Source organism: Helicoverpa zea, chromosome 15 (genome assembly GCF_022581195.2).
Source record: "Helicoverpa zea isolate HzStark_Cry1AcR chromosome 15, ilHelZeax1.1, whole genome shotgun sequence".
Classification (NCBI taxonomy): Eukaryota; Metazoa; Arthropoda; class Insecta; order Lepidoptera; family Noctuidae; genus Helicoverpa; species Helicoverpa zea.
In genome coordinates this window covers 7,604,730-7,629,569 of record NC_061466.1, presented here as the reverse complement: position 1 = coordinate 7,629,569, position 24,840 = coordinate 7,604,730, and the positions used below count along the sequence as shown (strand labels likewise).

At 34.7% G+C, this 24,840-nt stretch overlaps 2 protein-coding genes across 15 annotated transcripts in view; one reads left to right on the top strand and one right to left on the bottom strand.

Moving 5' to 3' along the window:
• The window catches only part of LOC124636887 (endophilin-A), a 49,900-nt gene extending 35,986 nt beyond the window's left edge, over nt 1-13,914 (bottom strand). For 4 of the 8 annotated variants that reach the window (XM_047173138.1, XM_047173145.1, XM_047173146.1 and 1 more), the window contains exon 1: nt 13,701-13,914. The gene's annotated coding sequence lies outside the window, so the exon portion shown is untranslated. The remainder of the gene's footprint in view (nt 1-13,700) is intronic. The other 4 variants (XM_047173140.1, XM_047173139.1, XM_047173142.1 and 1 more) reach the window with 1 other exon arrangement.
• Nucleotides 13,915-14,373: 459 nt separating this feature from the next.
• The window catches only part of LOC124637173 (dmX-like protein 2), a 63,105-nt gene continuing 52,638 nt past the window's right edge, over nt 14,374-24,840 (top strand). For all 7 annotated transcript variants that reach the window (XM_047173532.1, XM_047173528.1, XM_047173530.1 and 4 more), the window contains exons 1-10: nt 14,374-14,653; nt 15,666-15,866; nt 17,127-17,280; nt 17,811-17,884; nt 18,722-18,851; nt 20,990-21,110; nt 21,525-21,713; nt 22,691-22,818; nt 23,685-23,845; nt 24,191-24,266. In XM_047173532.1, the coding sequence (XP_047029488.1) occupies nt 14,567-14,653; nt 15,666-15,866; nt 17,127-17,280; nt 17,811-17,884; nt 18,722-18,851; nt 20,990-21,110; nt 21,525-21,713; nt 22,691-22,818; nt 23,685-23,845; nt 24,191-24,266 (1,321 nt within the window). In that variant the 5' untranslated portion in view covers nt 14,374-14,566. The remainder of the gene's footprint in view (nt 14,654-15,665; nt 15,867-17,126; nt 17,281-17,810; nt 17,885-18,721; nt 18,852-20,989; nt 21,111-21,524; nt 21,714-22,690; nt 22,819-23,684; nt 23,846-24,190; nt 24,267-24,840) is intronic.

Sequence of the window (24,840 nt, the reverse complement as noted above, 5' to 3'; positions counted from 1 at the left end):
TAAATGAGTGTATTTATAACTGCAGTTGCTGTCACATAGCGATATAATATTTATACATTTTATATAGGTATTCCACGGAAAGCGATCCATTCCAATAATTGCCTCGAACGCCCCGCTTCACCTATTTACAGTTCACGGGAAAAATACGATGTAACATTTTGAAACATGAGTATTTCTACTTTTCAGGTATTTATAAGATCCTATTTATAACTTAAGCACTAAAGGTTACGATTGAAATAGAAATAAATTGTTAAAAGTTTGAATAATATCTATGAAATTTTTTACAATGGATTTAATTCTACCTACATGTCGATTAGTATATTTTATTTCACCTGAAATTAAAAGGAAAAACTAAAAAAATAACTCCTAAAACACTTCAAAAGTGGAGTTAACATATTTTCGGGAGTGTCCTTTCTTCCAGAACGACCTCCCATTCGCTTAACTGTTATGATAGCTACCCGAAGCACCTTCTTACCTTTGCACGTTGTTCGTAACACAATAACACAGACCATTGGGTTCCGTACATATGCATCCACCGCTCGCACGTAACGAAGTTTAGTGCGGAGATGAGCCTAGTCTGTCGGCGCGCTAAACTAATCGCAGCACACCTCGGCACACGTTGCACAGCCATGATAGCGTATAAACATCCTACTGAATATACTTTGAGAATACATAATACAGAAGCTGTTCACTAAGTACTTGAGTAGTCTCTTTGAAGTAGCAAAGTCTCCTTGGTAAGCCCGGAGTTAGTGCCAGAGAGTAGCAAATTAATCAGACACAAAGCAAATGATGTTATGCTCACAAGTCAAGACAGATAAACTTAGATAGAAAAACAGCAACAAAAAACTTGGGAATAACACGTAGCCATTTTCTGCGCAGAAATTGCAAGAGTCCAACGAGGGACACTAGCAAGTAATAGGCGCATGTATGTACTATTTCAACAAACTGTGCCTTGGGACCATTTATAGCACGCGATCCGGAGAACAATTTGTAGTATGTAGCTCTATATGCTCTTAGTATGTAGGCATCTTCATATTACACAGAAGTATGAAGTTCTAGGTGTTATATCAGCTGTTCTTTATTCGAATCTACCTGTTGTTCGAAAAGTAAATCTCCTCTCATTTTTGTGTGAATAACGCTATAAACCTTACGCTCGCGGGCGTATTGTAGGCGGCTGTTAGTACGAAGGTAAGTGCTGCTCAATACCCCTCAGGATAAACCTGCCAAGAACACACAAAGTACCTATAAGACGTACTTCAAACAAGCTCCGTATCTTGTTCCTTGAAGTTTTAAATAGACTAAGTAAACATGATTAAAACAGAAATAGTTCAGTCTCTACCTAACTCGGTCTTAATTATTATTCCATGAACAAGAATCTGATATCATTAATAGTATAACTAGATTTATTCCAACGAAATTCTATATTTATCTGAACGAGGTTAATTACTCTATTTGTTGGAGACCTTTGGGGAATATCTGAACTAAATTTTGCCCACATTGCCAATTACTAATTAATAACAAAAAGGTACTATCGCTCACCAACATATTGCCGGAGGCTTTCTAACGTAGGTAGTACCCATCATTTCTGATGTAGGAATCCATTGTCCGTGACATGATGAAAGTAATTATCTTTGGAATCCATACGGTTACATGTAGTACAATATGAATTTTCAATCAGATATGTATGTCGTTATCAGTTGTACATTTCTAACTATTGCCAATTTAGTGGAAGTCCTGCACAAAGCTCGATTTGCACGTACGCTACAAAGCTTCCAAGAACATGGATTTATAGCACTCCATAGACATTTAATTTTGCTGGACATTTATACTCCGACTGCTACAAGAAACCAATCTGAACTACCTACATATTAGTTTGAAGTGCTGTTTCTAATCTATTATTCACAGTTTGATCTATATTGTGTCCCTGAAGTGTTGTTTATTCGATCATTGACCTTTTCTCCGTAAGACATTATTAATGGACAGAAGCAAAAAATAATTTACTAGGGGCAACAAAACTTTCCTCGCTCCTAATCATTAAAGAACGGGCAAAAAAATGAAGGCTCTTTTGAATTTGTTCAAACATCAAAAAAGGACCGCTTGTTCAAAGCTCAGCGCTTTCCATAGCCATGATTTTGCGGTAATCCACGGACGAGATTTACAAGTAAACCGCAAAACCTGCGGTAAACCTGGGCCGTGGATGGAGGCCTCAATTTTCACGAGAATAATTGATAAGTGTGGCGTGAAATCATAGTTATTAGCTTAACTTGATTCTCAGTAGCTGAAGGCATGAAAACAGACCCATGCGCGTGTCCTCCCACAAACCCATCCCACGCCGTTGAAATGTGGTTGCAAAAGTACGCCTGTATTTGTTTATTTCTACTTTATCAATGAAGCCTATTAATAGAATGTAATAATATAACATTATGTATTTGTTACTGTGTATTTTAATCATGGAAATATCATACCTTTTGCTTCGCTGGTTTACTGAAACCGTATTTCAGAGAATGGTTATTTCGAAGTATAAACAATATGCGCGTAGGTTCTCTTCATAAAATAATAATGGGCAATAATTGAATAAGTGCTATTTGCGGTTTTTATTTTTCGTGTTGGTAAGTAAGTAAACTACTTAGATCAACAAGAGTTTATGCCATTTATCTATTGGAACAGAAAATAATTTGAAGTTGTTGGACTCAACTTTAAAGCTATAATTTTTATTTGACAATCTAATACTTGCAAGTCACATGATAGGGCCCCGAACACAGGAATAGCCAATTATTTTCCTTTTCGATGTCAGATTTCTCAGGGAAAGGTCAATTTTCTTTAGGACGTCCACGCAATAATTATGTCCCTCAGGCATGCCGAAATATTCATTACCTTCTGATAAAGTTATTTCTATAATCCAAATCTAACCTAAGACGTAATCTAATAGACATTTCTAAATTATAAAACACATTATTATTTCTTAGAATTGAGTTAGCAAATTCGTTTTCTGATCACTAAGCTAGAGGGCAGACTGATGACATTAACGGCCAGTTTCTTCATCAAAAGTTAAAGTTAAAGTTATGGCTAAAGTAATGTCTAAAGTAAAAGTAACGGTTAACCCTTAACAACCCACAAGTGTCTCGCGGACACATTTTTGCGTTTATGTTTTCATAAAAACGAAAGTATTTATTTTTATGAATCGGGCTTTTATCTAATTTATCACCAATGTTTTACGAATGTAAATGTGCAATGAAAATATTTGTAACATAAATAGTTTATTACTTTTGGTTAATAAACGAAAATAGTACTTCATCAACCCACAAGTGTCCAACAGGCACAATAACATTTTGTTTGATTTGAGTGTGAAGGTAGATTGTTTTTTTATTTACATTTACTTATAATCTTATGGTGTCGGGTACCATGCAAGATGTGGCAGGGTCAAATCGGGAAGCTACTCAATCATCCTAAACCTGCTGTGAAAAGGAAGAAGCGTCGTTATATTATTATTTGCCCTTCGAAATCATCAAGGGCTTCCAAACAGTGTTGTGATAAAAGCAATCGCAATGTCTGCTCTGAAGTTTCTGAAAAGACTAAATATTTCTAATATCTGTAAATGAATAAGTGTAAAAAACATTACTGAAATACATTATACTGACATTTTAATTCAAAATAACTTTCTTTTGCTTTGTCTTACCTTTAAAGTGTCTGTTGGACACTACTGGTCAGTTACGTCACAAAAGCATTCTGGATAGTTAAGGGTTAAATTCAATTTTTCTATTCGTTTTGCTGTCACTTTAGCCTTGAAAAAACGAATTTGACCGTTACTTTTACTTTAGACATTACTTTAACTTTAACTTTTGATGAAGAAACTGGCCGTAAGACTTTATTGAGTCTGCGAACTTATTTATATTTCTAGATTAATTTCGATAGAATAGGCCAATTGAGTATCGCACCATGCCCTACTTGACTGTTTCTTCCTTGTCGATAAGAACTACAAAAATGTTATCTTTTTCCGTGTACAAAAAAATCTTTCGCTAAGAACAAGCTGCCTATTAATTTTTTGACTGACGGACTTAAAGGTGACGACCATTTTGTTATCAAATGAGCCTTTTAAATGCTCGCAAAGGTCAGCGTACCTATTATTCTCATCAAAGTATTTTATTTCTAATCTGCGATTTGTAACGAGAGCGACATTTAGGTTATAAATACACAGCGTGATAACACGTCACGAGTCATTTTCATGCTGTCATTCAAACACGTCTGGCAGAGTCGAGCTCTCATCACTTTTAATATTAACCTTCAAGAACAATGTAGTCTAATGATAGACTTATGATGAAGATCGAGGAGCTAGATAAAATAATACTGTTTTATTTCAAAGTGATAAGATATTTTTACCAAGCCATATTCCAAGCCAATTTCTATAAATAAGACACAATTTATGTAGCTAACAAATGAAAATAAAACAGACCCAATTTTTCATAAATGTGCAATAACTATACTGGGTTTGAATTAGAAGGTTAAAATTCTAATAACAAGCTAGAAAATTCCTTAAAGCAAACTTGCTAAGTCTAAGATATTTCGAGAACAGTTTGGGAATATTTTATACATAGTGCTTAGAAGTTTCATTAACAAGATCTACGGAAAGTTACGGGTAAACTAAACTGTGTTTAAGTAAATGTTAATGTTGGTAATGTTTATTCTTCGCGTGTTCGGTATTATTCCCTTTTAAATAGGTTGAACCCTCGCACCTTCAAGGCTGTGAAAAAACAAGTCCCATTGATGCGGTAATGTGTTTAATTTCACTGTTGTTAGCGACTTTATTGATATCGTAATAAAGTCTATTTCTATCAACCGTTTATTGTAAAAACCTGCCGATACACATGCAGTTGTTTTTAGAAAACTATATTGGTTAGTACAGGAAGCCATTACAAGTCTAGAAGACGTGCATGACGGCAATCTCATAAAAGATAACTGGGGCTCTGTGTTCTTTGAAACGTTTTCAGAATGCAATATTGAAACTGCATCTCCTCTGTTACAGAATCTAAAATTCTATACATAATGTGTTCAGTGTCTTCCAAAAGTGTACTTCTCACGACTTTGTGTATTAACGACTCGTTGACACAAAAACGTAATGTTTTATCGCGTGTCCAATAATTATGATAAAAAATCGTGAACAATGCTTTGTCCAACACTTAGATAATGAGGGAACATTGATTCTCTACCTTTGCTTTATTCATCCAAGTTTATTTAGCATGATTATTCAATTCCGGGAACACGAAGCAGGGGGCAGCTTGGGCAAGCAAAAATCCTGCAATATGTGCCTGATTTTGTTACGTGACCCAATATTGGTGACATGGTAAACGTTACAGGCTTGGGCTTTATGGAATTCGGAAACCCCATTTATTCCGAAAAGTATGAAAATATGTATGTCTAGTATTTGCTATCTAAATAAAAATGTGCATGTGTGATCTATTTCAAGTAGAAAAAAACCTATTTCGAGTTTATTTATATGTTCATGCAACTTATTGCACGTGTTGAATATAGTATGAGTGCTGATATTGTCAGTGTATATTACGACAATTATAATTAGATCACAGTGACCAAGGCAGACGCGCACGTGACGCCACACGCTCAGTGAGTGACCGATCTCTTTTCATTCAAATGTCTGGCTGGTTGGATCGAAGCGGTTGCGCGCGCATCCACCGCCACCAGCCGATGACGACACCAGACATTGGGCTGAGCTTTATTCCACTCAAATAATTTCAACAATATTAGAAACATCCCTGTTAATACCACCAAAATACATCATACCATCTAAATGTATAAAAAAAACACCGAGTTTTTCAAATAAGCTCAAAGCCATTAAGGCAATCCCTAACAAAACGATTTGCTAGGCAACTACCAGTAACAAAAAATATTGATGTTTTTTGTGCTCTTTCCAAGATCCAATTGGCTGTCTGTAACAGTTTTTACACGTAAACCCATTCGATCCCTGCTATGGCACATATGTTACTAGAAACATTCTTTTTATTATAGCTAAGTCAGACAAGGAAAACCTTAAACGTATTTCACGCTTTAAACAAGATAGGAAAACTCCATTTAAACTTTTTCATGAATTTGGAAAATTCCGAGAGGCCCCAACTGAAGAGGTTCTGACGATTGTATTTTTATTACATTAATTTTTATGGCCACTTTGGATATTATTTCTGCACATATAATTTTGCGATTCTATGACTTCTGAAATATGGGCATGAACCTAATAATCCAATCAAGTATCTATTTCTATAATAGAAATACTAGATTTTTATTACAAATCACAGCTTCCATTTATAGACTTCCATTTCTATAACGAGCATCATTACGATAAAACGTAAGCCATCTGCTGGTGAGCCTGTAGAATTTTAAACAGGTCGAACGTTTCAAATGTAAGTCAATGTGTCAGGGGCGCGAACATATAAAGAACCGTTCGGAAATGTGGGTCGCGAACCATCGCGGGTTCCTCTACCTCTCACCCCTACCCGCCATCATCTCCATCCATTTTAAAGCTATTATGACGCCATCCCATTAAAAGGTTTAATTCTGTTATTTGATTTCGAATATTAAGGGCCCCGGTTTCACAATTTCTGGATGGGATTTTTCACCAGATAATATTGAATCAAATAAACGAGTCATCATCACTCTGAAATTTTCTGTATAATGTGAAAAGAGGTAGCAAATCCACCTAGTATTTCAAATGTTTAAAGATAGTTCTAGAAATGACTACTACCCAATACGTACAAAGTAACATTCAACAGATTAAGTTCCAAAAATAATACCTCCATTTGTACATACAATATTCAATACCTCCTTTTCACAAATCAAAGGCTCAACTCAAGGACGTCTTAGGGCGTTGAACACAGGCCTTTTGCCGGGAAAGCTGTGTGGGCGAGATGCCATTATCTGGTGGTTCAACGTCTCGGGGCGCCAGTCTGTCTGCCGTCATATTCCTCTGCAGAGCCAGAGAGAGGGCCAAGTAGGTCAACAACATGTACATAAGCAAAAATAATAAACCAATCACATTAGCGGCCAAGTAACTTGGCCTAACACGTTTAGGGTAATTCCGGGTCAGTTATGTGCTTTATGTAGAAGTTTAGACCAATGAGCTTAGACTTAATAGAAGTTAAGGACCTAAGTATATTTCTCAGACAATTTCAGTAACATCCCGGAAGCTGAAATGTTACCACTTCACCAAAAAATATTTATGGCCGTGGTATTGTGTAATGTAATAATGTAACAAATGTAAAAACATTTAAATAGGTTAGTAAGAGAGCCCTTTCCTATCTAACTGTACTAACATGTAATCCAAGTAGAGGTACTTGAATAAGAAAATGCTTTGATTGAGAAATTGGGGTAGTGTTACTATTTACGACAGTAGAACTTGCGCTCCAAACTTGATAAAAAATACATTATTTTCTTTGCCCAAGTCATACATTACAATCCATAATTCAATACTTTCTTTTATTAAAGTAAGTATATTTTTTCTTTAAGCTGTATTATAAAGCGCAAGAAGGTAAAAGTGAGACACTCGGTTAATAGCTAGAGAAAGTAAATAGTGGTGTTACTCATACTACAATTTCCTCCGACTTTCCAGCACAATACATTATTTGCAGTGCATTTGCATCTAAATAATTATACATATACTGTGGACCAGGTGATGTTTAAAATATATTTATTACTAGCTTCTGCCAACGGTTTCATCCGCATCCCGTGGGAACTACTTCCCGTACCGGGATAAAAAGTAGCCTATAGCCTTCCTCGATAAATGGGCTATCTAACACTGAAAGAAATTTTCAAATCGGACCAGTAGTTCCTGAGATTAGCGCGTTCAAACAAACAAACAAACTCTTCAGCTTTATAATATTAGTATAGATTTTTTCATGAACATAAAACTATGTAGTTGATTAGTAATATGTCCATGTTGAAAGTAAAAAAGTATATGCACCCAAATAACTTGCTTTTAGCCCCACACACAAATTCATTTAAAAAAATTCTCGCGTTTGATCTATGTCGTCGCTTGCTCTACATTTTTATTTCACGTTTCGCAGGTGATTATTCTGGCGAGCGCCCAAACACCGAATCGGAAAGATCTGCAAACCCTCAAATTGACCTTGTTCAAGTGAATTGAATTCGGAAAACCTCCAAATAAAGAGACCGTAACAAAATCTCGTAAAAGTAACGTAGGTACAAGAATCAGTGCCCTGTAGACCTGGCCAATTTATCACGAAAACGTAAACCATTAGACCTCTTAGAAATAGATGTCGTGTAATAGGAAGGGTATCATGGGATCCTTTACACGAGATGAATACCTACTTAGTGGGAAAATCGGAGGGTTACTTTGTGACGTGTGCCATCCAAACACGGAAACATGTTTTATCTGTGCGAAGATCTGGTTACATTCCAGCGGAACATATCTGTTGATAAATAACATGATGCATGTATTATTAGCGTTTGGCGTTATTCGCTATGAAAACAATATTGTATTACGCGAACTATATTATTATTTGATATTAATTAATTCCACAGCTCATAGTTCTGCCGGTCCAATTAGTTTGAACCTTCATTAAGGTTCATGACGTCACGTCATAGATTTCGTTACCCGGATTAAATTTAAATCAGATGGTTCGTATCTCAGTATCTGAAAATAGTTTCGTTACCTAACCTACGGTTACTTTCAGTCCAACTAAGATAAGGCAAGATTTGGCTCACCCGCAATGCGGTACTAACGTTTTTATTGAAGGTTATTGTTAATTTAATGTATGTATAGTTTTAAGATTCAACATTAATTTTACTCATAACTTTTATTGCTAAGGAAAAAGTCTAGCTAAAAATACATGACCTGCATATGTTACCTACATACATTTTTATGTGAACTTCTCTCATAGGTACTTAAGTTAATTTCAAGATTATCACTTCACTATTTAAACCTTAGGAACCCGTAACTGACACCTATATCATCGCTACTTAAAGGTCTCATCTACACGGACGTATGTTCGTGACATCACAGCGTGTCGTTTTGAATTTTCAGTAATGAGCTGTCCATCGATTCGTGTGACCTGTGGCATAACAGACGTGTACCGCCTACGCCTTACATTATTAACCTCTTGAATGTCTTATGTTACACAGTATATAAGTAAGTATATACGAGTATATACTAGGCCTATTATATCCACATAACAATCGTTACGAGCTCCCATTCAAAATATGCATGTAATCGAGCTTTCTATTTTATCGCCGTCTTTAGTTATTGATATGCTATATCACAAAATGTTGATAACGTAATAAAACGGTTTTACTACACCCGGATAAATACAATGATTTAGGACTTGTTCTAAGTGGTAATGAATCGAAATTAGCGACATGCGCTACTGTCATTAGGTACGCATCTTGCTATACCTACATATAATGTATTTTCAGACAGCAGCACACAAAGCAAACATGCCGTAATGATAAGATAATAAAACGCCAACAAAAACCGTGAACAGTGCGCAAACTAAAAATGTATTTGAGATAAGAGCTAACCAGCGAAAGATCGGGTAAACGAGCAAGATGTGCTCCCATCTGACCTTTCAACTTTCTCATATAGTTAAGAGCGTTAGGCCAATAAACGTTTTATTGGTACATCCAGTAACGTACACAGCCGGGGTGTAATAGAACAAATAAAGTTAAACAGATTTTATTTAACCAGTTCCCTTATTGTGGATGTAATTCAATCCTCCGAATGATTAACGTTTATTCCGTTTAAGCAAATTCATTCGTATTGGACCAATTGACAAATTAGGCCGAAACCTTAACCTTTGATAGCTAGATGAACTCAATGGCATGTGATAGATGCCCAAAATAAATGCTAATATCCTGCGTGACTTCAAGTCTACTCCAAAGAGTACTTCGATACTATGTTAGCCATTTTACCATTACATACTTTAAAAGCGTTCTAAAAATTTCAGTCATTTAACAGAATTTCTGCTTCAGCTCGCGTCTGAAGAAAATTCCTTTCACGGAGAGTTGAAATACGGGGGTCGTTACGACATTTTAAGCGAACCTCCCTAAAGATATCGGTTTTGATTAAAAATCAGAAGATGCACCGAGAGTCCTTGCAATTCAAAGGAGACCTTTGGTGGACGAACTGCATTTAAAAAAGAAGGAATTCCTTTTAGCTTTCACAGTTACCGACTCGGACGAGTTTCGTAAAACCAAAATTTTATAATAAGGTATATCTGTAAGTACACACCGGTACTATTTAACTAAATCCAGGAACCTAATTTAACTTGCGTGACAAATTATTTACGTTTTGATATTTCAGTTGTTTAACAATAAAGTCAAGGCAATGAGATTAACTTTTTACACCGTGATAATAACATACCTATTGATATTATCGCACGCAACTAACTTGGTTAAATGAAGTTTATCAAGTGTATTTTACGCAGGAAACATTGCAAATATTAAACTGGAAGCATGAACCGGATTAAACAGCTTCATTAGCACTCGGGGGACGTTCTGCCATTTCTTTCGGACAAACACTAAATACTGGCGCATTTGTTGGGAATAATTGCTCCCACTTCCCGTCATCAGTTTCAATACAAACAATTATGAGGTTTACGACCTCATTAAACGGCTCATATGGTCAACAAAGATAAAAAAGCCGTTGGAAGCAAAACAAATTATTAGTAGACAAAAACGTTCGTGTTATTTTTTAAAAGCTTCTCTGTGAAAAGTCAAGGCACTAATTGAGAGGGACTAGCGTACTGGGGGAGCGTTACTAAAATAGATGGACCCCCGCGTCGTCGGCAGTCTCTAAGTGCACTCTGCAACTATTGGTTAATTTACAAACTTGGCCAACCTATGCGGGATGAGGTGCTATTCTGAGGACATTCATATTGATTTTTGCGACATTGGACATTGGTCAAAAGTCCTCAATTTTTACTTACTGTACTCACGCACGCAGTTTAACGGTTTGAACATAGGTATTCCGACAATTTAATAACTAAAAATATTCTTATAATCAGTAATCGGTAGTATGAATTGAATATACATACACATGTATGAGTAAGGCAATAAAAAAATTGTTACTTGATTCTATTAGGTGTAACTGCGTTAAGATATCACGGAACTATTATTCTAAGCAAAGTTTCCTCATCAAAATGGTAATCGATTCATAGATATAAAGATTCCAATGTTATCTTTAAGTCATATCTAACGATAGTATTGAATACATATATGGGTAATATCTAATCGTACTTGAAGGCAATCCTATGTGACTCATAGAAAAAATTGTTTCACAAGAACGTATGCGTTACGACACTCAACGCTCATTTCTTCTTCCTGCACATAGTATCTGTAATTTTTCGTCCATCTCTCTAAGGCCGAGAATTAAAGGATTGATTTCCTACTTACTGAGATGGTCTGAGACTGTTCTTTGTGTTACTCGAACAGTCTAAACGTAACTGTATTATACATTGGGGTGAACAGAGTATCCGTTATCGGCAAAGCAATTACACTATCTTGGTTTAATGAACAGACTAGCCCCATATTGTAAACTACTGTATTAATAATTTCCCCTTTGAACTAGGAGTCAGAAAGATGGGTAGGGCTCTGTCGAAGTATGGATCATCTGTAAAGCGAAAGTAAGACCAAATGTCCGTAACGTTTTCACGGTTCAGAAACGATTTTGATCGAATTTGGGCAGTGTACAAAATCGTGACTACTCAATTAAGTACTTTTCCTTGCTTGTTAGTTTAAAGCTGAAATGTATTTTAAGTAATAAGGCATGAATGAATATGTATTACCTAAAACCCGGCTACGTACGCTAATCTACCCGACCGCTGAGTGCCAGAAGTGCTTTATCACAATTATCACTAATGTTGCAGTTGCTGAAACGAAGTGGGCGGATTTTTTATTTCTGCATTATTTGCAGTCAGTCCCAGCGAATGTAATTTAGGAACTTTAAAAACAGCGTAGTAATATCTAGATCAACAAAGTCGTTTCTCATATCTCGAGTCGCGTTTTTCTTGTTTTGTAGATTTATATTCGCCACATGATTATTTCGTTAGGTTCACGCCTGAAGGCATTACTGGTAAGTGTGGGCTTGCTATCTTTGAGACCGTAAACACCCACTGCATAATCCCTAAATCGTCTTTCGCCTACGCGAAGGCCGCATATGAAACCGTCGCGTCGGGGGATCTACATTGTCTACAAATGCGGCACTATGTACTTCTATTGACGATTGAGAGATAGAGTTTAGTTTCATTCATTCGATATTATTAGCATAACATTTTGCTAACCCAAATGACAGGATAATAACATCGCGCGCGCCGAATTTTCGGGTCACAACAAGCAGTAAACAAAGTGAAGCCAAATTGTTTAATAATTTACTGAAACTAAACCAAAATATAGCATACATTTGCAAAATCTTTGTGCTAAGGTTTGTTTGGAAATATCAAGTCATAGCATTATCAAGTTTACAAACCTCATTTACAGAATGATAGCATGTCATTACTGAATTGAACATTACATTTGCTTTGTTTTACTTCATTATCACATGTTTGTTTGATAGTACTATTGATAATGTTATTTTTGCCTATTGAACTTATTTTGATACATTAAGAACTTAAATATTGAAAAATTAAATTATACTTTGTAAAACTTTTTAAGATTTTAAACTCTATTCATATTTTGGGGCTGGGGGGCATTAAATGATTACACTGTAAGTTATGAGACCTTCCAGTTTTATCTCAATTACCTCAGCAGATGTTGGAGAAAAATAATGTATGACATCAGCATCACACACATAGCACACCTATAATGTAGAAGCTCAAACAAATATCCTCTAAAACTCTCAGCTGCTCTTGAGTTTTAAGGTTCAAAGTCAATTGTGGAGGTTCATAGTAAATTAAATTTGTTCAGCGAGTTATTAGCTTCAATTAGGAACAAGTGTCTGGTCGAAAATAAAACTTCATTCAGATGGTAATGATGGTGGGGAACGGAGGAAAGTGACGTATTGTTGCATATACCAATAACAAACTGATATAGCAAATGAAATTTATTATAATGTATTTGATTTATATAGCATAGCATATATAATAAATAATTGAGATTGTTAATTGTTATAGGTAGTCATGGTTTTAAATAATCTTTGATTTAAGATTGTATAATAAATTAGTCATGTTGGTATACACCATTTATTTTTGGTGAATTAGTAAACAATAAATTATGTGTTCCACCTGAAATAATTATAAGAGAGTAAAAAAATTACTACAATTCTGGCACAATTAAAACACAATATGAGCAAAACTACAGTCACTATTTCTATGTTAACTGAATGGGTACAATGCAGTGGTTTGTTTAGACTTGTTTATACAATGTTACTGTGACAAATAAATGTCTGGTATTCAGCAATTGCTAACATATCGATGGGTGCTTCCTGACTGGTAGGTAACTAGCTAAACGCCTCCGCGCACCACGTTGGGTCTCCAACAGTTGATACTACGAATCATTATCTTTCATTTATACTCATTATGTTAAATGTGTAACACAATTGATTCGTGTTCAAAACTCCAAAGACTAAACAAGACCTATCAAACCATACATTCGGCAATCGAAAATCATATCTCATACAGTAAAACTGTCCCACAGTACGGAGTAACTTCAAATAATTATTGATTTGTTGGTGTTATGCGACTTACCTGTAATGTTGACTTCTTCACCTCAAATTCGCGGCGCACAATTTTCAGAATTATAATGAATCACTGCCTATTTGAAATAATGTCCTTCAAGTAAATTGTAATCCTACGCGTCCTTGATTCTTTTACACAAATCAATACACAAAAAAACAGCTCATTCAACGATTAAGCGTTGGCATTCATACTTCTAGCTGTAGGATAGGAAGTAACGTCAAAGTTGTCAGTCAGTCGGTACTTCAAATGTCAACCGTTCATCTGTCAACATCAATAGGCCACTATTTTTTTAGTAAAATTGTAATAAATTATGGTAAGGCTGAAGAAAATTAATAATAAGGTCATCATATTAAACTCTTGAGTTCCTAAACTTTCAAAAGCTGATTTCCAGATTAATTATCATACGTATTTTCTACTGGCAAGACTTAACCATATGTGTAAGGTTTGTTCGCAAACCATATTTCATAATTAGTTGATATGAAAATAATTTTTCAGCATTGAACTTCACGAATTATTTTTTCAGTTGCATCTTATTTGGTGTTTTAATTTTTATAAAAGTGTATATAATTTTTAATCATATCGGTTTGTATTTTCTCAAAACGCATTTGAGAATATTGATTCGGAATTATCACGTACATGTATCTGAACGTACTCAATATTTTTTATCTCTTTCTTTCTCTACGTCATTCTCTCACGTTCGATGTGAGGTGTCAGAGAAATATTCGTAATAATTATTAAAAAAATAATTAGATCTTGAGATGTTTAGTATATTTATTTCTTTTGTTAATTATGTATTACTTTAATAAAAGCATGCCAGTGGCCAGTGGTTATCTGGGATCCATCTAGCGAAGAATTTTTTGTTTTATTAGTTCATTATGAACTGTCACCAAGTATTAAGTGGTGCCTGTAATTCAGGAGATCAATGTTTTGCTGTTGGATCTGTTGAAGGAATACCTTTCACAGTAAGTACTACGATTACCATCCGTATTATTGCTGACGGACAAGTCTCGTGACTAAGAATCCTGTGCACCTAAAGTGGTAATTGAGATGTGATGTTCCTAACAGGAAAATCTAATTTAGCCTAGTTTGAGCATAACATTTTCGTTTGGTCACTAAATACTATTATCTTCTATTGTTTGTCAATGGATTCTACCTCATTACTCAGCATTAGTTACAGAGGTACATACAAATAGGATGAGTTTCCTTGAATGCTAATTTGCATCAGTCATCTAAAGATATTTAAATAACAATAAACTAAAGGAAACTGATAATTGTAGAGTTAATGCTTTATTACTAGTGTCCTCACCTTGTTTTTAAATGAATATCAGGCATGAAAATCTTTCCATTTACAGCACACTATCATAATCTGCTAAGTAAATATTTATGAGGTGCTAAAATTAATATTGAACAACATATTGTACACATAGTATTACAATACAAATATTTTTTTACAAAATTCTATTGATATTTGTGTGTATGTATAGGTACTTAAAAATACCTTATGTAATCTTTAAGGCAAACCTTATTTAGAACCATAATAATGCAAAGCCTTCAGAGGTCACTACCTAGCTATTCAATTTATCTCCAGTCATAACATTAAATTATAACACATTGCTATTTAATTATAAACTATCATGATTACTGATTAATTAATTTATTATTGAGTCAACCACTTACCACTACACATTTGTTATTTTCGTGTTTTGTTTAAATACTCATACAGAATCCATTTTTAGATTAGAATTATACTTGTTCTTCATGTCAATAAAGCATGACTTTTTATATCATGGCGTAATACACAGCAGAGAAAAAAAATACAAAGGCAAAGTTAATGTCACTTTCAATTGTCCTTCTATAGTGAATAATATCTGAGACTGTAATACACTGTTATTTGAGTACACTGAAGTAATTTCTGTTTTTATTGAATCCAACATTATTATAATTATGTACTGTATATTGTTATTATTTCCATAGGCATACGCAGCGGGATGTAACATAGTGATCTTGGCCTCCAACTTTGAAAGAGTGCAGATAATCCCGGGAGCTATCCATGGTTATGTCCGCATTGGCTCGTTAGACTGCAGCACTGATACAGGAAAGATTGCCGCATCATACGGAGCAGAAGTATGCATATTTGAACCAACACCACTTATACACACCGCTGCTACCACTCATGTGAGTATTGTTTTCTTTTTGCTCTAGTATGAATCTAAAGTAATTATCCCAACTACCTAAGATTCTAAATATGTATTTGTGATAAAGTATAGAAAAAATACAAAATCAATAGAAAATAGTTCCAACTGGAATTTATTGAAACCATAGCAGTAGTATACAGTAGTATACTTTTGTTTATGCTCTTCATATAAGATATCTTGATAAACTTGACTTATCTTCAATGATATAAATATTTCTGCATGTAAGTAAATAACCGAATACACTCCAATTTTTCAGAAACTTTAATTTATTTTTAAAAAGGATATATGAAATAGGATGTATTAGATAAAAGTGCACAAATTCCTTGTGTAAATCCTGATAATTTTACAGCAAAATTGATTAATATGATAAAAGATGTTAGATTAAGATGAATTATGGTGGCTTGTAGTCAGTTTTGTTATCACACAGATATTTACAATAACATTTAAACTGGACAGGTTTGATATGAAACAATATTTGAGTGTAGATAAAGTGAAATTATTTATTGCCAGAAATGAAACATGTAATGTGTAATGCTACGAAGCAATAGCATATTTAAATACACATAAAGTAGTGCTATCTAAATGGAGAAGAACATCAAAAAGGATGACTAAATAAAACTTGTACTATGTATTCTCATCCATGTACTATATTATCATTGTTTATAATAGCACACTAAGTACTAACAATGAGTTCATGTGACATTTTAATTGATGTTGTTGAATTATCACAGTCTGGTAAATAATAATCTTCATAAGGATTACTGCCCTTTTACAATACACAACGTTCTCTGCGAGTATTCTATTTAAATGATATTGACGATGACATACGTAATTCGACTCAATTGGGCATTAAGATTCCCGAGGTCGCTGCCAAGGCCGTTTGGACGCACTTCAATTAATATGCATAAATGTCACATTATGCAACCTCAAATACTTTTCGTGTCTCGTAAAATGCTAATATAAGACTGATTTATCAAAATGACTTTCTAGATTAACGGCGAATTCTGTTCAACCGTACTTAATGACGCCTAGAATTACGTCATTGAGATCAGAGACAGGCATTTGTCGAATGAAATAGGAGGTTTTGAGATGTTTCTTACATAATAGTTCTTTGAACTGCGACGATTGCCGATGGCGAAGTGCCAATTGACCATATGAATGCAATTGGCCAATCTATGACATAAAACTGTATTCGTACTCAGATTGATTATTCAATTGGTCGCGACATGTGACTGTTCAGGGCCTGGAGTACCGGTGGGTGCAGACCGGCAAGTTGGTGGCGGATGGACCGATCACTGCGCTGTCATGGAATCTCGAGGGTACCCGACTGCTAACAGGCGGCAAGTTACTGCAATTATGGCACCAAGCGTCGCTCTATCAAGATGATAGCCAACGTAAGATATTGTTCTCTTACACTTATCTATTCAAGAGGTTTATTCTGTTTTCAAGTTGTATTATCATTGTTCACATATCTTTATCAGTAAATCAGATATTGTGATTTAAATTATCTCTAGTCTCAAATATTTTATGTCAACGATCTGCATTTACCTAGTAATAGCAAGCGTTCAATGCTAATGCGGATTGCGGCAAAATAACGATTTTGACTTAGCAAATTAAACACGCTACGTTATAATTTTCTGGTTGTTGAGTCGGAAACGAAACTAATTTATAACATTTTCGCTTGCAAGTACTTTAATTGCCTTTATACGTTTGCATGCAGGGGCGTGTCGGTATTATATTTCGAGGGGCTTTATTTACACTCATCAATCATTAAATCATTAACCGATACGAATTCGATTCCGTTTATCTTGGTTGATAATGATATTTAATCGAACATCTGTTGCGTTAGATTAGTGATGACTTAAGACTGCTGTAAAAAACTTAATAACAAATAGGTGTAAAGTAGTTGTTGTTTTATTTCCAGCGAGTTCAGGAGTGACATTCCAGATAGGTGGTGACAAGGATGAAAAGCCGAAGCAGGCCGAGGAAGACGAGCCCGTGAGTACAACGTAGATTCTGATACGCTGATAAGATAAACATACAACAATATACTCCGCCGTCCGCTCTTATCATTGTTTTGTTTATCTATTATGGTCTGTTCTATGTTTAGTGTGAATACAATGATCAATTAAACTAGCATTATTTTATATTACAGTGATTTTATACTGATTTAACTCGTATATCATTTGTTCTATTAAAAAATTATGCAGATAAAACTTTTGGTAACAAAACTAAATTCATCAATGTTCCCTTTTAATTAAAACATCAAGTATTCCAGTTTAGCAGAAAATAAACTAGATACACATTTATTAATGAGTTGTAGAGACGTGTTCTGCATTGTAAACTTCGCAAAGACTTGTTTGCGTTCCACTTTAATGTTCTCGTTTCAGTGACCGCAATATTTCTGTGGCTCTTACGTGAGACATTAAAACGTTACTAGAATTTTGATCTCACCTATTTATATTGTACTATCTTATAAACGTGCTTAGAAGCATTGACCGATTTCTGTATATAAGTATAGTTAATGTTATATCTACTTAGTTATATTTTATCGCCCACGTGTTTCACATTAGTTTCATATCACTAATTGATTTGTGTGATTTGTAATTAATTGGTGTGGTGGTTTGAAAACGAATATAGATATAGACGAATATAAACAGTGACTTTTAAACATTCCTAGTAAAATATGAGTATGTCCTAACTTCTGGGATACCATTGCGCTTATATATCACTTAAAAATCACATTACTTTTCTTATTTAAAAATTCTTAATTGAACCTGATTAATTCGTATAACAATTTTTCAAGTTATTAACTATAATTTGTATTTGTCCTAGGGGTGGATATGCGTTTGGCAATGTCACACAGCCACGCCAGCACACCACCTCGCGTTTTCCCCGGACGGCGTCCTTTTCGCCACATCTGGCATCAACGACAGGCTTGTCAAGATCTGGTACCAGAATAAAGGTAAGTACATAATTAAATTAAAGAGGAACTAATAGGAATAGACAACAAAAAACAAATCTGGGAAACTGGAAAACTACTCGGAATGACCTTGCTAAGTTATCAATTCCGTAGCTCAATAAAATAAGTATCAAGCAACTGCCATAAACCTAAAATAACCAAATCTCGAAAAATTCAAAAATACTATTAATTAAATTAGGTTAAATATTAGCTTGTAGGTATCAAAGTCCCATCGGATCTAACACTTTTAAACACATGCTGATTTGGTTGTTCAACGAATAAACATGGTTTTATTTAAAAGATAACAGGTTTTATAATAAGTGTTTATCTATTGTAATAAATGCTAATATATTTTGATGTTGGTAGATGGTATTTAGTATTATTTTAAAGTTGAAAGGTGAGCTCTATAACACCTGACTGATAAGAGACAAACTAGTTTTGGATGAGTAAATTCAGCTTTGTAAAAAATTATATGTAATTAGAGGAAATATCTGCTAACGAGTTCTAAATAATAACATTGATAAATATTGAGCAAAAGCTATTCTTCTTATGTCTTTTTTAACGTTTTGAGAATTGAGAATGTGCAATTTGTAACATAGAATCCGATTTCTTAGGCATAGTTTGTTATGAAATCCATGTGACCTTCATGAAAAGCTCAATTAATATTCGGTATCTGTAATTAAATGACTCATAAAGATGGGCAAGTTAAATCAAGCTAATATCTACAAATAGCCATAACAAAGGCATCTCACCTATTTTATAAGAACTAGTTTATACCTACAACTTGTAATATCAAATGACATTGAAATTAAATGGAATGTACTAAATTATTTTCGGAAACTTTCAATAAAGTCCGTAAAAATTTAATTTTTATTTAAGTAAAATTATTACCTACTCACTATGTCACTACTTCCCTTTTTCGAATCAGGTCAGATATAAGCATGTTTCAGGGTATCAAAGCAGGTCTAACACTTTAAACACATGCTGATTTAGTTGTTCGGCTAATATTTAAAAGATAACAGGTTTTATAATAAGTGTTTATCTATTTTAATAAATGCTAATATATTTTGATGTTGGTAGATGGTATTTAGTTTTATTTTAAAGTTGAAAGGTGAGTTCCAGAACACCTGGTTTGATAAGAGATATTATTATTAACTCCATATGACATTTGTGAGAAGTCTAATCAGTATTCAGTATCTATTAATAAATTCATATCGAAGATATATAAGATAAATCAAGATGATATCTATAGATAGCCATAACGGTAGGTATCTCACTTAATTTGTAGAACTAATTTATACAACGTTTGGTTGAATATCATATGTTTAAAAATGACGAGCGGAGATGTCATATCGTATAATATCGTAAAAATGTAGCGCGCCAAAATGTGGGTTTTCGGCGGACGAACAATGTTACTGGCGACTCATACGCTTTCTTTGGAACCCGCCCATTTTGTTATATCAAAAATCTTTGACAGATGTCTCAAAGACCCCTAACGTCTCGTATGTTCACTAGTAAATGCTCATTTTGATCATGCCTATATACCTACGCACGTGTTTGACCTAGAACAAGTCCTGACCTATGTGCCTTATGGAATCTCTGCTCATCTTTCCTTCCTCCGAGCATATGACATTGAAATGACGCGATAATTGTCACAGCAATCATTGACGGGAAAATGTTAGTGACATCATTTTCTATTACACACGAACAATAGATTATACAATGATGTATGTATGTATGTTTGTAGTAAAATTGACATAACCAATAAGGTGCTTGTTTAGATCGTAAAGTGTTGAAAGGTTGAATCACGTTTGTAGTTGGTACGAGGGCATGTTGTGCAATATGATATACATTATACATACTTATTTACTATTAAATGTTCCTAGCACTTCCTTCCTCGGCCCAAGGGACAAGTAGCCTACCTCCATTCTCAGGTCTTCAAGTTCAATAGTTTTGGTCTGAAGCCGGGACAAGCAGACAAGTCAGAATTATTACTTTCGCATTTATAATATGAAGTAGGGATGACCTAAATTGATTGAATGTATCAGACCAGGAAGTATCTCTGAAGTCCATAGAACCTATCCTAGTATTCTTAAATTAGGTTAACTAATACTAAATCTATAATATTTTGTTTGTTGCAGTGCTCGTCCAGACCCACAACGATCACTCTGCGCCCGAGTTGAACTACACGTTCATCTATGTAGCCCATCCTCGCGCTGTCACACATCTGTCATGGCGTAAAACTAGCAAATATATGCCCAAGTAAGTTCTAGTTACTTATCTCAAACGAGTATTTGAAGGACAGTGACGAAATTTTATAATTAGATACTACTTTCATAGTTCAAGTAACAGACTATACTAGTCAAACTATGGTACTTTGCTACTAAAAAAGAAAATACATTCTCTTATAATAGAATGTCAACCATATTTGTATGTAAATAAAGTTCATTTTGTAACACGATACATCTATTGAAATAATATGTCAAACAAGGCACATTTAGCTTCATTTCTAGTTAAATTTTTCATGCACAACATTTAACATACATTATGTCAAGAAAGTATCGGGAATGGATGATTTGTTAATGATTCCAAATTCGAATTTTTGTTCATTATTGATATTTTTCTGGAACTTTCTCGATAGAGCGTATACCCTTTTTGACTATATTTTCTGTACAGGGGTAGCGTCGGCAACGTCCTAGTAACATCATGCGTGGACAACATCTGTCGCGTGTGGGCGGAGACGTTACTCCCCGAAGACGAGTGGGGGGGCGGCTGCGTGACGTCACACTCGCGCTCCCCGCCGCGCCGCCAGAGGGCCACGCACCGACACAAGCATCGGTTTATGCAGCGCTTGAAGCATATGAAGTAAGTATCGTTTTTATGTGGTTCAACTGAATACATCTGTTAGTGCAGCTGTCAGAATCGGGTGGCCTGGAAAACAATGGTGGCTAGACACCATGGTCATGTTCGTCAGTCACGAATATACGGACTAGAAGAAATATAAATTAGGGCTGATTTTTTCGACGATTATATTTTTACTTGTAAAAAATTGAATTGTAAAATTCCACCCAAATACATAAATTATAAGTTAAATAAAAGCTTGTAAAAAGACGATTTTTTGAACCTAAACAACAAAAAATGCATCGTGAAAATGTCTTTACAAACACGCAAGGATCTTTGTCAGTGGTGTGGGTCAACATGTGACAACAGACTTGCAATGATTCTAATACGTGCCTTTGCATCAACAAAAATGTTTGAACATAATCTCTTATTATCTAAGCAGCCTTGACTGTAAACTTTCTTTTATGATTCACGTGCTAACAGACATTTATGATCGCATCGCATGAACGATTTCAGTGCAACACGCAATATGAGCATAATTTACGTTAACATTTTTAAATTATACAATAATACTTGTGTAAATGCATACCGACATTTCTCAAGAATTTACTGTACTAAATTCCATTAACGTTTCTTTGAAATAAAGGCTATTTTGGCATATTTTATCTGTCGTAACTCTTGAATCTATCTCAATTGTGCCATGACGATATGCAGAATAACCGTGGTCATCCCAACTTGCGAAGTCACCTCTAATATTAGGTTAACTTGTGATACCGTAATGAATGGAATGCAAATAAAATATGTACATTAGGTGATTGAAAATATACACAGGAGAGAAAGAATTCCGAAAGTATTCCTGTCTCTATTACATTCGCGTAATTACCTTGCCCTGAACAATTATAATTACTTGAGTATACGTACCCAGTGCATACATGGGTAGGTCTAATTTTAGCCGGGATCATGAAGTACAAAATATCTATCATTAATGATGTTTGTTCCAGAACATGTTTCCACATAAGACGAACGGCGCAGTCATCCAAACAGCCGGGCGCCCCCATCCCCACTTTACCTTCAACGTACAGCGCCCACGATTTCCACAATCCTTATCATGCTACTTCTTATACTGGTGGTAAGAACTCCATCATGTTTTTTGTAGTTTAATAAGTGATATTTTAATCATTTACAGCCAGTTTCTTCATCAAATGTCAGTAAAAGTAACGGTCAAATTCGTTTTTTTTTCGTTTGACCGTTACTTTTACTTTATGACATTATATACTTTGGCTTTTACTTTTAATGAAGAAACTGGCTGTTAGGCTTATCGGCGGTTTATCTATTAATTAAGTTTCCAATAAAAAAATAACTATTTATGCTAAACAACAGAAATACGTAAGTATACGATATTCTTAGTATACTATAATAAGTAATCGAAATATCACAGCGGATTATTCTCACTATTTAATTTATAGTAAAATCTAATATGCGCGCAGGAGTTATATTAAAGTTGTTTACTGGCGGCAATATAGAGAAACTTAATTTTATGGGCCATATAAATGTTATGGCTAATATAATACTCTTAATAATAAGGTTGTTATAACTTGTTCCAACGTGATGGCACCATAATCCTCATATTATCACCGAGATCTTATTTTTCCGTTATTTGATATATGTAAAATTGAACTTTATGGCAAATTAATTTATCCTAAATGTTATATGACTCATTCGAAGGATTATTTTAATCAAAAGTATTTTTACACATTTTCATTTAAGAGTATACGTAAGAGAAAATGTAAAGACTGACTGAACTAGACTGGGATAAAATCGCCTAAAGCGTTAAGTCGCCATTGTACAAAATGTGCAAAAAGTAAGTAAGTAAGTATTAAATAAGTAAATAAAGGTACCAACATGTTTTTTTTTGTCTTCTGCCAAATATATGGTATAACAAAGGAAAGCTTTTACATTCTCAAAAATCTCATTTACCCTTACCAAACCCCTCAGGTCTCCACTTCCACCTGGCAGCTTCAATAAACGCGGAGACGGATATTCCTCTGGTCCCCTCACTGGCCGGCGGCGGGCGCTTCATACTGCACTGGTTGCACAACAAGGAGATGCACTTCACGAGCCAAGCCGAGGCTATATTGCACGATCTTACCAAAAAAGTAAGTGGACTAGGCTGCGAGATTACAAGAAATATTGTAAGATCGACTTGAAAACTATCACAAATTTTACTGTTCTGGGTTGCCAGATAAAAAACAATCCAGACATTACACTTTGGTGTTAAAGAAATGAGTGCCCAGGATTTCATCTGCCTAACCTCTTTCCAATTATGTTTGGGTCGGCTTCCAGTCTAACGGCATGAAGCTGAGTACCAGTGTTTGGCATGGAGCGACTGCTTATCTGAGCTCCTCAATCAGTTTGCCTGGGCAAACCGTTTGTTGCAATAATTAAATATTCCAATGACTGAAAAGTTTATTAGTGACTCAATGTACTGTTTATTTTCTTAGATATTAGACAAAGAAGAAACAGACGAAGGTGGATCAGGTTCAGATCACACAGCACATCCTGACGGAGAGCATGAAAGTGAGTGTATTTCTTTCGTAGTATCGTTTATAGAAAAAAAATATAATCAACCTTATTTTTAGAGACGTAAAAGTGAATTTTGTTTGACAGTTACATTACTTTCGAAAACTAACAACTATTGAAAAAACGCCTTCAAGTTGTGCCATGTAGCTTTTTGTTATTCAATGTGCTGTTAAAAGTAATTAAGTAATTACATGCCTTAGACCATACATCGTAAAGTGTATTATTGTAAACCATGTAATCGCCATTAAGATACATATATTTCTATTATAATCATTACTACCAATATAATCTGCTTTCTAATATAATTGTAATGTTAAGCTCGCTTATTTATATGCCTATTGCTAACTTTATTTCACGCTGCCATATAGGACATAGACGTCCAAGTCAACATTTAACTAAAATGCAATCCGAGGATAACAGCAATAGTGATGAACAACCAGGTAACTTTATAAAATTGCTGCATGCTTCAAAAGTAGACAGGTTTTATATACGTTTCCATCTCCATCAAATAAGAGCCCACTGTATGGTCCTCGCAGATTTGGGCCCAAACATACCTAAGATTTTCAATTAA